Source organism: Esox lucius, chromosome 18 (genome assembly GCF_011004845.1).
Source record: "Esox lucius isolate fEsoLuc1 chromosome 18, fEsoLuc1.pri, whole genome shotgun sequence".
Classification (NCBI taxonomy): Eukaryota; Metazoa; Chordata; class Actinopteri; order Esociformes; family Esocidae; genus Esox; species Esox lucius.
Window position 1 is genome coordinate 3,408,443 of NC_047586.1, and position 13,612 is coordinate 3,422,054.

Here is a 13,612-nt window from a genome sequence, read left to right on the forward strand (position 1 = left end):
GACTAACCAGGGTGGCGGAGCCATCGGGACAGGCCGGGGAGGCAGAACCGGCCGAAGATCAGGAGCCGGCGGAGGGTCAGGAGCCGGGAGAGCCGACGGAGGGTCGGTGGCCGGCGGAGGGTCAGAGGCCGGGAGAGCCGAAGGAGGGTCGGTGGCCGGAAGAGCCGAAGGAGGGTCGGTGGCCGGAAGAGCCGAAGGAGGGTCGGTGGCCGGAAGAGCCGAAGGAGGGTCGGTGGCCGGAAGAGCCGAAGGAGGGTCGGTGGCCGGAAGAGCCGAAGGAGGGTCGGTGGCCGGAAGAGCCGAAGGAGGGTCGGTGGCCGGAAGAGCCGAAGGAGGCGCCGGGGCGGCCGGGACAGGAGAGGGCGGTGGCAGCCAAACCCCGGCAAGCTCAGGCGGTGCAGGCCACTCCTCCTCGGCCTCAGGCGGTGCAGGCCACTCCTCCTCGGCCTCAGGCGGTGCAGGCCGCTGCCACTGGCAGGAAGGAGGCGCTGGCTGCTGCCACTGGCAGGAAGGAGGCGCTGGCTGCTGCCACTGGCAGGAAGGAGGCGCTGGCTGCTGCCACTGGCAGGAAGGAGGCGCTGGCTGCTGCCACTGGCAGGAAGGAGGCGCTGGCTGCTGCCACTGGCAGGAAGGAGGCGCTGGCTGCTGCCACTGGCAGGAAGGAGGCGCTGGCTGCTGCCACTGGCAGGAACGAGGCGCTGGCTGCTGCCACTGGCAGGAACGAGGCGCTGGCTGCTGCCACTGGCAGGAACGAGGCGCTGGCTGCTGCCACTGGCAGGAACGAGGCGCTGGCTGCTGCCACTGGCAGGAAGGAGGCGCTGGCTGCTGCTCCAATGCAGCAGGGGGCGCTGACTGCCGCTGCTGGCAGGTAGGAGGCGCTGGCTGCTGCTCCAATGCAGCAGGGGGCGCTGACTGCCGCTGCTGGCAGGTAGGAGGCGCTGGCTGCTGCTCCAAAGCAGCAGTGGGCAATTGGCGCCGTGGCGCAGGGACAGGGGCGGCGGAAGGCCGCGGAGCAGGAAGCGGTGTGCGCCTAATTGCCAGCCTACAGCCTGGCCAGCCTGCACGGGGTCAAGGAGGCACCGGACATAGAGGGGGCGCCGTCGGGACTTCCCCCGGGCACCCACTCAGCCCCCCCCTAAAATTTTTCTGGGGGGACCTCGGACCAAGCGTTGGGCACCTCGCCCTCTTCTTCCTCCGGCCTCGCCTGCGTCCTGTCCTTCCTGCCTCCTGCATGTCCTGCAGGAGACCCTTCACCAGCTCCCCTTGCTCTTTGGTGAGGGGCTTGACCACTCCATACTGGTCCATGCCCCACAGCGGCACCCCGAACCCGTCTTGGGGCAACCCCCAGCACTGCTCCCCAAGGGGATCCTCCTCCACTCTCTCATAGACCGCTTCGTCATCTGAGGAGAGGGAGTCAGACCCCCAATCGCCCCTCCAGGTATATACCCTCTCTGGAGGGACTGCCTGCTGGTTCCAGGTTTGGTGGATCATTCTGTAACAACTTGTCAAGGTGTAGTGTTGGAGGGAACCAGGCGCAGGCAGTACTCTCGTTCGTGGGATTTATTAAAACAACAAACAAACCAAACACAAACGGAAAAACAATACTAATGACTGAATGAAATAAAAGTGCGCAACATGCGTCTTAACAATTAACATTCAAACAGTATATTCAATAACACTCACCGATTAAATGGGCGCACACAGCAACAATGACAGCGACAGCAACAATGATCCACAATGTGGGGAGCAGAGGGGAAACATATATACACATACAAACGAGCTAGATTGGGACCTGGTGTGGAAGATGGGAAACATGTGACAGTCCGGGATGTGTTCGTGAGAATATGGGAACTTGTGGAAATATAGCACGGTGGCGCTGCTGATCACCGCACCATGACACAATCACATCCATTCAGCCATTGAGACAAATGTGTGTCCAGAAAAAGAAAAATTGTGGGGGAAAATGCTAGTTGTGGCCTCATTCATTTAACTCAACAAACAAAAATGATTTATTCAAGCTGGCGCATTTAATTACCGAACTAATTTCAAAAACCAAAAATCAGCTAAGACAGACTGGATAATAAATGTTTAATAGGTGAGTGATCTGATCACAGCATCTCAAACCCACTGAAATGCCCTGGCCCTGAAGCCTTGATATGCACATCAAACTCCTCTAATGCGGGAAAACGCATTACGGATTTGTTCTGTTACATTCTTCCACGGTGAAGAATGTTCTCCAGATGTTCTCCAGATGTTCTGAGGGGGTTGCAGTTGCACTGACTTTCCCATCTCTGAATCCCTATAGGGGCACATTTAGATGAGTCCCAAAAAGCGCCCTGTCTGCAGTGTACCGTAACCGCTTCAGACCAGGGCACTGGATACGATCTAGGGTGACATTTTGGACGGATGTGTTGAAGTGTTATGTGCCATGATTTCTGGAAAACATATGGAAAACTGTACTTTAACATATCGTTGTGTCTTGTCTTGTTCGGCATTAGTCTCGAGTGATTGGATGTCCTAATTAAGGACTATTAAACATCTGTAGAGCAGCCGATGTTGAGTGAGATTTTGTTTTCTAACCAGATAGTGTTCCTCTAGGAGCACTTATGAGTCATTAACCAATGAAAGGGGAATCAGACTGGACCGTGGTTGATCTAAAACCAGTTTGTTCCTTCGTCGTTTTTCATGTTAGTGCATGTGAAATTAACTGATCAACCGGTCGCTCTGGCAAACAAACGTCCTTATTAGCTGTTTCAGATCATGGTATTTAGCAAAAGTCGGTTTCCGGTGATGGTATGAAGCAATAATCTGTTTCAGATGATGGTATGAAGAAAAACCCTGTTTCATTTGATGGTATAAACCAATAGTCTGTTTCAGATAATGGTATGAACCAATAGTCTGTTTCAGATGACGGTATAAACCAGTAGTCTGTTTCAGATGACGGTATAAACCAGTAGTCTGTTTCAGATGATGGTATAAATCAATAGTCTATTTCAGATGATGGTATAAACCAGTAGTCTGTTTCAGATGACGGTATAAACCAGTAGTCTGTTTCAGATGACGGTATAAACCAGTAGTCTGTTTCAGATGACGGTATAAACCAGTAGTCTGTTTCAGATGACGGTATAAACCAATAGTCTGTTTCAGATGACGGTATAAACCGGTAGTCTGTTTCAGATGACGGTATAAACCAATAGTTTGTTTCAGATGACGGTATAAACCAGTAGTCTGTTTCAGATGTTTATCTCAGTGCCTCTCTTCTCATCTCAGTCTCACTCACTGCTCCTCCAGTCCCGTAACCCTCGACGCCCTCTATCTCTCGATCCAGGAGGTTGGAGAGTGACTTTCCTCCTTCATCCACTCTCTGTCCTCTGTTACATTATCTATTACATTACTGTGTCATCCACTTACTCAACAGCACCATTGCCTCCAACAAGCTATCCTGACAGTCAGGCAGACTGAGCTGGTATTCCTCTCTAAGGCCTGTTCAGTACTGCAGTAAACTTTAATTCCTGTTTATTCCTTTTTATTCCACCTCAGTCCATTTTCTTATTCCAGCTCTTCCTTCTCTTCTGCTTAGTCAATACGCCTCTGCTCTCCCTTTCTCTCATTAAATTCCTCCTGTTCTCGTTTTCCTCAACTACGACTCTCACCCCTTCTCTGCTTTTCTGCTACTAATTCCTGATTTTTTCCCTCTCTCTGTTTTTTTTACTTATTTCCCCTTTCTAACTTCAGATGTGTTTTCTTCTCCATCTTTGGCAGCTTCACGTTTGCTCTCAGTTCTTCCTTGTCTGTCTTCCAGTCTGACCTGATTCTCTCAGGCTCTTTGTGGATCATAAACCTCAGTTGATCGCAACTTCCCCTTTCTTGTGTTGCAAGTTCTACTGCAAGCCTCAGTTTTTCGTTCTCATCCGTCCTCTTTTTCCACCCATATGTTCCCTTTTCTTCTGAATGAAATCTTCCTCTAACATTAAGTATTCTTTTTGTCTCTTTTGAGATTTCTTTCACTGAGCCCTTTTTATTTTTGCTGGAGCTACTCAGCTTTCATGGAGACAGTCTCTGATGTGACTGTCTCCATGCATCTGCACACACAGCTGACGTCGCTCCACCAATCAGCAAACCCAAGATGTGTTGCCATGGAGACTGTTTTGTTTTGAACGTTATGTTAGATGCTCATGGTCAGAATAGGAGAGTTCCAGCAGAAAGGATAGAACTGATCTTAAAAAAGCCAAAAATTATATTATAATCACAAATGAAAGCAATCATGATGATAAATAATTTGTTTAATATGTATATAACATTTGGTTATATTTGGGTTTTAAGACAAATGTCCCCAGGGGATAAATGTTTTTGAGAACTGAAAGACTGCGCTTCCCAGAAAACAACAGGTGGAGGGGGAGGAGTCACTAGTGGACAAATACCTAGGAAGGAGTGAACTGGTTTTTGTCCATGCAGTTGGACAGATTAGAGGTGGGCTGAAGCAAAAGAGAGAGGGAGAGATTGAAAAAGCTTAACGATGCCATGAAAGCAACAGGTGGGTTAAGAGAAAGTTGCCTCCACCAACAACAGAAGAAGGAAGCCAGCTGTTCTAGCTGTGTTACAGAGAGACAATCTCTACTGTGTAATCGGGAGGAGCACTCCGTTGCCATTGGCGATAAACCGGGGGAAACACCTGAAAAGGAGGCCAGCCTGAGCTGATAGGGTGTTTCTGAAGGACGGAGTTGTCGTTGTTCTCACTGGCTGGATGTGGAGAGACTGACTGGAGGGAACAGCCTGGACAACACCAGTCAACTCAAGTGGTAATTTACCCGTGTGGAGATCCTGTTAAACCTGATCAGCCAATGAATGGTATTTCCCTCACCTGTGCTCTGATCTGTCCTGTGAACACTGAAGCAGCTGCGCGTGAAAGAAGTCCCATAGCGTCAGGACATCAAGGACAGCCCCGACCTTATGACTTCTCTGATAATAGTCTAATAAAACACATTAGGACATCTTCAGGTGAACTTAACAACACAGTCACAACACTGTTGTGACGCAGCTGCACTGTAGTTATCACACTACCTGCAGCTCACCATGCAGCCACCGACAGCAGGAAGGGAGCAGCCGGATGATTCCTTTGACTTCCTGTTCAAAATCATCCTGATCGGAGACTCCAACGTGGGAAAGACTTGTGTGGTTCAGAGTTTCAAGTCGGGACAGTTCTCCGAGAAGCAACAGAACACTATAGGAGTGGACTTCACAGTGCGAACACTGGACATCGAGGGAAAGAAAATCAAGGTAAGGAAGTCAGCCTTAAAACGCTTGAGGAAATGGTGAATTATACGGCCGGCCTGACTGAACCATTCAGCGGCGATATCATTGGTAGCGTGTTGAAGGTTTGAGGTTCCACAGGCAATCTGTGATGCACTATTGAAAATAAACACTGCTGACAAACAAATTGTTGCCCTCCGCTAAGGTAAAGGTCAGCTTGACCACTTCCGTTTTTTGGGGTTGATGCAAAGTGAACTTTAAACCGTTGTGATTGTTATCTGCCTCTACCTCTCGGATCTTGAAACCATGCCAAGTACATGCATCGTTTCTGACGCTGAAAACAGGTTTGACTGGCAGTTCAAACACGGGACCGGGCTTTCTCGTTCTCCTGTCCTCTACTTCGTCCCGCCTCCAACTCCCAACATAAACTTCTCCGTGTGCAGTCATCTGGAGGGTGGGTGGCTGAGGGAGAAACACAATACTCCCTTTGCTTCTGAGCACAATGAGAGAACGCTAGCTTGTAACTTAGCTTAAGCCTTGTGTACGCAGTGAGGTGGACCTAGCTGTAATGCTTGAAGAAGCATCAATACTCTCTGTGAAGGGTTCAACACCTAAACTATTTCAAAGCCTGAGGGCACTTCAACTCCCCTGCCCTCTGTGTCGTTCCAAAAACCTGCCAGACAACTGAGACGTGGGCTATGCGTGGTATGCCCTTTCCCAAACAACAGACAAAAGACGTGGCACATTTGTAGTCATTTGTCACACACACCCTTCTACATGTGGCATGGCTGTATGTAGTGAAGGCAGACATTTTGCAGAGAATTCCCTGCTGGCTGCCGCGTGAAAATCGAACTCACAACACCGCAGGGCTTTGTGCAGATCACCAACCATGGATGGCATATGTAAACTCACTGGTAGTTTACCTGGTAACTAACATGGCGCTTTCTGAAAAAGTGCAAATTCTGTTGTTTTTAGACTTGTTTTGGTGCCAGTGGGATGTCTTTTTACTTCCTGACTCTGTTTATGTAGCTGGAAGGACCTACAGCACCAGTCAGCGCTCATTCCACTCCAATACACGTTAAGCTAGAGGTTCTCTAAGGAGCCCTGTTTCTTTGAAGAGTAAAGGTCCAAAATGTGTCCCAGGTTACCTTGGAAGGTGATGTGCAACAACTGCCATTTTCTTTTTCTTTTTTTTTTTTTTATCTCTGAAGCAAATCTGGCATCATATGAAAAAATCCTCATAGAGACACTCGTTGCTACGGTGCCCAAGAACATGAAACTTCAGCATTCTTGACTGGGTTCTGTCAACCAACTGAACTTGGACTCAGGAAGGAATTCATTTCTTCACAATTGATGTCAATCTACTTGTGTCCCAAATGGCACCATTGTGCATTATAGTGTGTTATTCTTGACCCAAGTCTATATTGACTTCTCAAATGAAGTGCACTTATAAGGACAAGGTTTACATTTAGTTTGTAGACACCCTAGGTAGAGGGCATTGATGTCTCAACCAACCAGACTTCAGCCCTTATGCAAAAAATTCATTATAACAACACTGTCATTGTTGATCTACTAGTTAAGCCTGCTGAACTCCACATGGAAGGTTTGGTTTCACAACTGTTACCTCAGAATGAAAACAAGGTCACTGTAAACTGCATGTATTGAGGCTGTACTGTTTACTGTTAGAAGCATGGCTGTATCAAAGAGTTGTCTTTTGTTTCTCTCTTTACTGCGTGACAATGCCAGTGCTTTTCCTTCAGGCTGAGTTGGTCAGTGTATTTTCTTTTCCAGTCTGTGAGGTGTGTCATTGTTCAACACAGGAACCCTCCGTTCTGTGGAACGTCCCCCACTGTGCATCAGTTCATCTTAACCTTCCCCCAGGCTGCTGAATGAAATTAACTGCACAGAGATATTAAGCCAGGGCCGGGGCCTTTGTTTTGTATCCAACATGTTATGTTAGCCTTGTGTTCCAACTGTGCGACTGGGTGAGATGACTGAGTGAAAAAGGGATATGTGCATGTATGTACAAAATGAATTACAGACTAGGATGAGAGATTTACTGTAATAATAATCAAAATAAATGATTTACAGTCTAGAATAATACATTAATTACAGACTAAGATGTACAGTAATAATAATAATAAATGAATTACAGACTAGAATAATACATTAATTACAGACTAAGATGAGATGTACTGTAATAATAAAAAATGAATTACAGACTAGAATAATACATTAATTACAGACAAAGATGAGATGTACTGTAATAATAATAATAATAAATGAATTACAGACTAGAATAATACATTAATTACAGACTAAGATGAGATGTACTGTAATAATAATAATAAATGAATTACAGATTAGAATAATACATTAATTACAGACTAAGATGAGATGTGCAGTAATAATAATAATAAATGAATTAGAGACTAGAATAATATATTAATTACAGACTAAGATGAGCTGTACTGCAACGATAATAATAAATGAATTACAGACTAGAATAATACATTAATTACAGACCAAGATGAGATGTACTGTAATAATAATAATAATAAATGAATTACAGACTAGAATAATACATTAATTACAGACTAAGATGAGATGTGCAGTAATAATAATAATAAATGAATTAGAGACTAGAATAATATATTAACTACAGACTAAGATGAGCTGTACTGCATCGATAATAATAAATGAATTACAGACTAGAATAATACATTAATTACAGACCAAGATGAGATGTACTGTAATAATAATAATAAATAAATTAGACTAGGATGGGATGTGCTGTAATAATAAATGAATTACATACTAGGATGAGAAATGTACTGTAATAATAATAATAATAATAATAATAATAATGAACTAAAGACTATGTGGGATGTGCAGGTAAAATGATGAACTTTCGTTCCAGGTGTTTTAGGTTGCTGTGGCAGATGTTGCTATGTTAACATGGCCAGGGGAGCAGGTGGGGAGGCTGTTTAGAGGCACCAATAGGAATTGAAACTCTTTGGGGGTTAGTATTTGAAGTGTCCTGTTACAGCGTTTTTCAGGCAGTTACATCAACACCTGGTGGGCTTTCAATGGTGTCCCCGTCATTCCACCTCGGAATGCAATACTCCCACACCCGCCAATACCAAGTTGTTTTGGTCACGTGCTTCTTGAACAACAACTGGGCGGATTGACGGTGAAGCGCTCACTTATGGTCTTATAGAATAGGTGAACAATAGAAAAATCTTAACACAAAGAATGAATACACAATAGATGACAATAAATACAGATAGGTACCGCTACCGAGACCGAGTTGATGTTCAGATCGTTTTGTCGTTACCAATCGTTATGACTCATAATCCACATAAAACTTTGCGACAAAAATGGAAAGGTAGATCTTTGCATTCTGACACCATTAATTTCTTCCATAGGTGATATTTAGATCCACTGCAAATAAGGTCTGTGTTTTGTGTAGGCTCACACCACCTTGCCATTTGGATGTGTGTAAATAACTACAGGACAAGTTTACTTTTACCAATATTGGCTAAAAATAATGTAGGATATAACAGAAGCAAATACGTTTATTAACGCCTATTTTTCTTGACGAGATGAACACACATGAAAACGCCAAGGTGGGGTGGGCCTTAAAAAAACGACCTTATTTCAAATTATTGTAAAATTCCTGATGGAAAAAAACACGGGGAATGATGACAATAACCAGTATCATAGTTTGCCGCTAGGTTTTATGACGCTTCAACTATTTCAGTCTGTTTCAGTCTATAGACCTGAATGTTTCTCACAGATGCAGGTGTGGGACACGGCAGGACAGGAGCGTTTCCGAACCATCACTCAGAGTTACTACCGCAGCGCTCACGGGGCCATGATCGCATATGACATCACACGCCGCTCGACCTTTGAATCCGTTCCCCACTGGATCCGGGAGGTGGAGCTGTATGGGGCGGCCAATGTCGTGCTCTGTCTAATAGGTGAGTTAGCCAGAAACGGCCCTTGATTACATAGCATCAGCCTAGCCAGAAAAGACGTCTATAACAAAAACTCTTAAAATTTCATATAAAATTAAATTGTTACCCCCCCCCCCCCAGGTAACAAGAGTGACATGGAATCAGAGCGCCGGGTGCTGTTCCAGGAAGCGTGCAGCATGGCGGAGGAGAGGGGGATCCTGGCCGCGCTGGAGACCTCTGCCAAGGAGAACCAGAATGTGGACGACGCCTTCATGATGATGGCCCGCGAGCTTCTAGCGCGCAACGGCATGGACGTTCAACAGCGGGCCCCGAGCGATTCGCCGCGTGTCCTTCTCCGATCCAACTCGCGGCCGATCAACTCGCCCGAGAGGATTGCGGACAAGAAGTGCTGCTGACGCAGAAGAGCGTTGAGCGATTTTGGGATGATGGCTGGACAGTGGACATAAGGGGACCCATGACTGTCCAAGCAGTAGCAATTCTTCCTTGGGTCCACGACCGTGACCAACACCAGGTCGTCTGAAGCATGACTGGAGCAGCAGACCCCCTGCATTGGAGGATGCTGCCTTTATATGAAACTTGGACCTTAGATGCTGCGACCGTGAGACACCATGACGGTTCCAGGAAGTGGAATTTTGCGTTGTTTTGCTGCATCTGCGCATGCCAGCAACATATTCCTGACACTTTCAGATGATTTATGTTTAATGTTGGCAAAGAAATGTGATGTTTAGGTTATACATTTTTTTTAGGTAATCCATGAGAATGTATAGTAACTGATTTGGGATGGGTGACTGGTGCCCAATGTTGAGCTGAACTGTATCACTAATGGGGGGAAAAAACGACTGTGTGTAATTCTCTCAGGGTACCACTAGAGGTCATTACATCTTCACTTATCCACTTCACTGCATCAGAACAAGAGGGAAAGAAGTGATTTTTTTCAAGTTTGTCTGTATTCCTCTAATTGGATAAAACATTAAATGGATAGAAATAGAATGACTTGAATGGAGACTCATGTTCTATTCATGTAATTTCTCTGTAATTTCGCATGTCGAAAAAGTTAACTCTAGATTGGGAGCGTTTAAAAGAAGCTGGTCCCAGAGTTTTAACAAATCCATGGTTGATCTAGCAGTTTTTCTACCATAGAGCTTCTATGACATAAAACTTGTTGCTATAGAGCCAGTCATCCAAATATGGACATTTTGTTGAAATGTTATGCACTTGCCAGACATTTCTGTTTTTATTACATAATACTCCTTCTCTCAACAAAGAGAACAGCAGCATCTGGACAAAATGTGAGTTTGGAAAATGCAAATAGCTTTGTGGTGATACCGTGTGAAGCCCTATGATTCTGGAGCAGGTGCGACGTTGTAGCAAAACCTGATGAGGTAACATTTTCCACCTTCATCTGTGTAGCGGCTAGTCACCCAAAATTCCACGGTCTGTTTGGAGTTTCCTGAAAGCATTGTTTAGCTTGCAAATCATCTGATAGGGCTAATATATTTTCAAATCAGTCCCGGAAAGACTTGTATAATTATCGGGTTGATTGTGAGTCTGTCTTTTGTTGTTAAACACTTTGCCAAAATGCTTTGGTTGTTTGCCCTAAAGTTGGCCAAAGATAAGAGTCTTTTTATTGCCCGAAATCCTAAATGGAAGATGGCAAGAACCCTGAACAGTTTTCTGCTGGCTCTCCTTTTAACTTGACTTTAGTGGCAATGGTTCCCAACCGGGGGTATAGACCCTATCCCTGCATGGGGCATCTGAGAAGACACAGGAGAACATAGCATCACTGGTGAAATTCACCTGAGCAAAGTTCAGTTCGTGGAACATTAACTGAAAAGGGTTGGGAACCTCTGGTTTGGAGAACCCAGGGATTAAAGCTACGGTTTGCAGACAGCGGAACGTCGTCAAGGTCTGCCATGAACAAAATCAACCGGAGTTCTGGAGGCTTCCCCACAGTGGAATACATAATAGACAGGAGACCGAAATGTAGTTGGAGCTATAATGGATTGTATATAATCACAAAAACAACAGCTTCTCTGGCGACGTGGGTTTTTGCAACACGGAAAAAGAGCAGACTGCAGATTGGAATATTGCCAGGGGGATGATGCAATTTTGAAGCGTGGGAATGTCCTGGTTCTTCACCTTGAGTCCAACATTGGTATAGATCTAGTCTCAGAGGTCCCCTGGGCAAATCTGTGAGAATGCATTGTTCTCTGAAAGATGCTTCGTCCGGTTCCAAACCACTGTTGTTGGATTCACCACAACCTTCATGTGTAACAAATCAAAAATGTTTTTGCAAAACAATTTGGATCAAGTATGTTTGTTGGGAGGATATGTTTTGGAAGGAGCTGTAGTTCAGGAGTCCATAACAGTTTTTATCCACAATAAATGCATTGTCATAACATCTAGCTCAGTTTTCTGATATTTATCATGATTCGTTTACTTTTCTTTTAATTTCCTCTTAATTAATGAATCAAACAGACCTGTTTGTATGGTAAAGTAGATGTGTTGCTTCCAGAATTAACATTCCTAAAGTCTGGGCCGCTAGTGTTTAGTATTGTTTTAACTATGCCCATCAAGCAAACTGTAATGTTTGGCAAGGAACACAAGTCCCACTTTCTTCCCCAATTCTTATTTTTAGATTGTGTAACTCAGTATTTTAAATGCATGAGTTTATTTTCTCCAACAATGTATTTCTAAATAAAAGTGGTTGTTTTTTTTGCAATGCAGTCCTACAGCCCAATTTGGAAAGCACTTCCACAGCACGCACGTGCACGCGTGCACACATCTTTAAGAGTTACACACTCTCTAAATAAAGGGTTGCAGGAAGTTTCACTGGATGTCCCTGCAGCGTTCATCGTTTTGGGTTCCAGGAGACCACTTTACGCTTTTTGGGGTACAAGTTTAACCGTTTGGGGTTACACATAGAGCGCTGGGACCCAAAATAGTTCAACCTAGAACCATAATTTTTTTTCTTCTACAGTGATGGCCAAGTTCAGCTCGGTTCTGACCAGGCAAGCTCAATTTGGGATTTAGTGCCCGGTGGTGTTCGGAATCCTAGACAACTTTAGCTTCTTTTCTGCCCTGTTTTGACACAGCATTCATACATTCATTCATACAACACCCAAGTTGCCTTAGTTCTGATCTTATTTCAGCTAGTTGTCCTTTTGACCATCCACATCAGATATTTTCTGGAGCTCACTTTAACTGATTAGTCAAAAGTGAAAGAAAAAAACGACCGCACTGCCTGTTCGTTCTTTCTCTCTCTCTCGCTAATTGTCCTATTAACCAATCAGATCAGCCTGTTTATTCTTTCTCTCTCTTGCTAATGGTCCTATTAACCAATCAGATCAGCTGTGACAAAGATCTTATGTGGGAAAAAAACATAGAATCTGACGAAAAAAACGACAATAAAACGACCATAGACATACAGATCAGAAACTTGCTGCTTGTGTAAACGTGGCCAAAGTTCCTGAACTCAAATAGACCTACTTCTACTAATAAGTTGACTAAGAGGTCACTCCCAAAGATAGTGCACTCTAGTGGGTCCATTATTTGTTTGCAGACCACAAATGTAATAAACAGAGTTAACCATTAGTTCAAGTGGAATGAAAAAAGTGGTGTAACTCACATTTAACCCTTTTCTGGGCTTGTATTTCAGAACAGGAGAAAAGATATTGGTACTGAAGTGGCAAAACAATTATCTGTGGCTCTCAGCATTGGACCCTCTTTAAAAAAACACTGTTGCTAACGACATGGAGAAAACTTCATGTTTCCACAGGACTGTCTGTATTTTCTGTATCAACACCATGCAGTATCTTGTAGTGATTTAAAAGAACAAAATGTGTGTCGGTCAGAGCTGTTCATTAATATCCTCTGGATGAGTGACGATCTCTAACAGATGTTTTTCTGCGGGGGGTGATGCTTCTTGTGAATCACTGTGAGTGAATGAAATAACCACAGGAAAAAGTTACAAATGTGCAATATCCTTTCAAATCTCTAGTACTCAAGCATTGTACTAGTAGTCTCAACAAAAGGAGAACCACTTCGGGGGTAATTTCTGTATGTCTGTATTATAATTTTTTTTAAAGTTGGCTTGGCGTGTTCTGTTTTGTTAATATCCCAATTTAATCCAAACTATGTTTTCGTCCAGACACATAACTGGCAGAGCGAGCAGTGAAGTTCCATAGTCACTGTACAAGGTTCTGTTCCAACTGACAAAATCCTGAGATGACAAGGCTAAATGGACAAAATACAAAAGCATGTCCTATAAAGTAAATATATAATAAATAGCATTTCAGCGTTTTTTAACAATGGACAGAATTGGAATGGCTTGAAATTGACAAAATAAGAATTATTTTCTCAAATAACAAACCACTAAACAT

At 44.2% G+C, this 13,612-nt stretch overlaps 1 protein-coding gene across 1 annotated transcript; it reads left to right on the forward strand.

The window, feature by feature from the left end:
- Positions 1-4,442: 4,442 nt before the first annotated feature.
- Positions 4,443-10,271, forward strand: LOC105024882 (ras-related protein Rab-19). The gene is made up of 3 exons (XM_010895145.3): positions 4,443-5,277; positions 9,050-9,233; positions 9,351-10,271. Exons 1-3 carry the CDS (start codon positions 5,074-5,076, stop codon positions 9,623-9,625), a joined length of 663 nt encoding a protein of 220 aa, XP_010893447.1. The 5' UTR covers positions 4,443-5,073; the 3' UTR covers positions 9,626-10,271.
- The last annotated feature ends 3,341 nt before the right edge of the window (positions 10,272-13,612 follow it).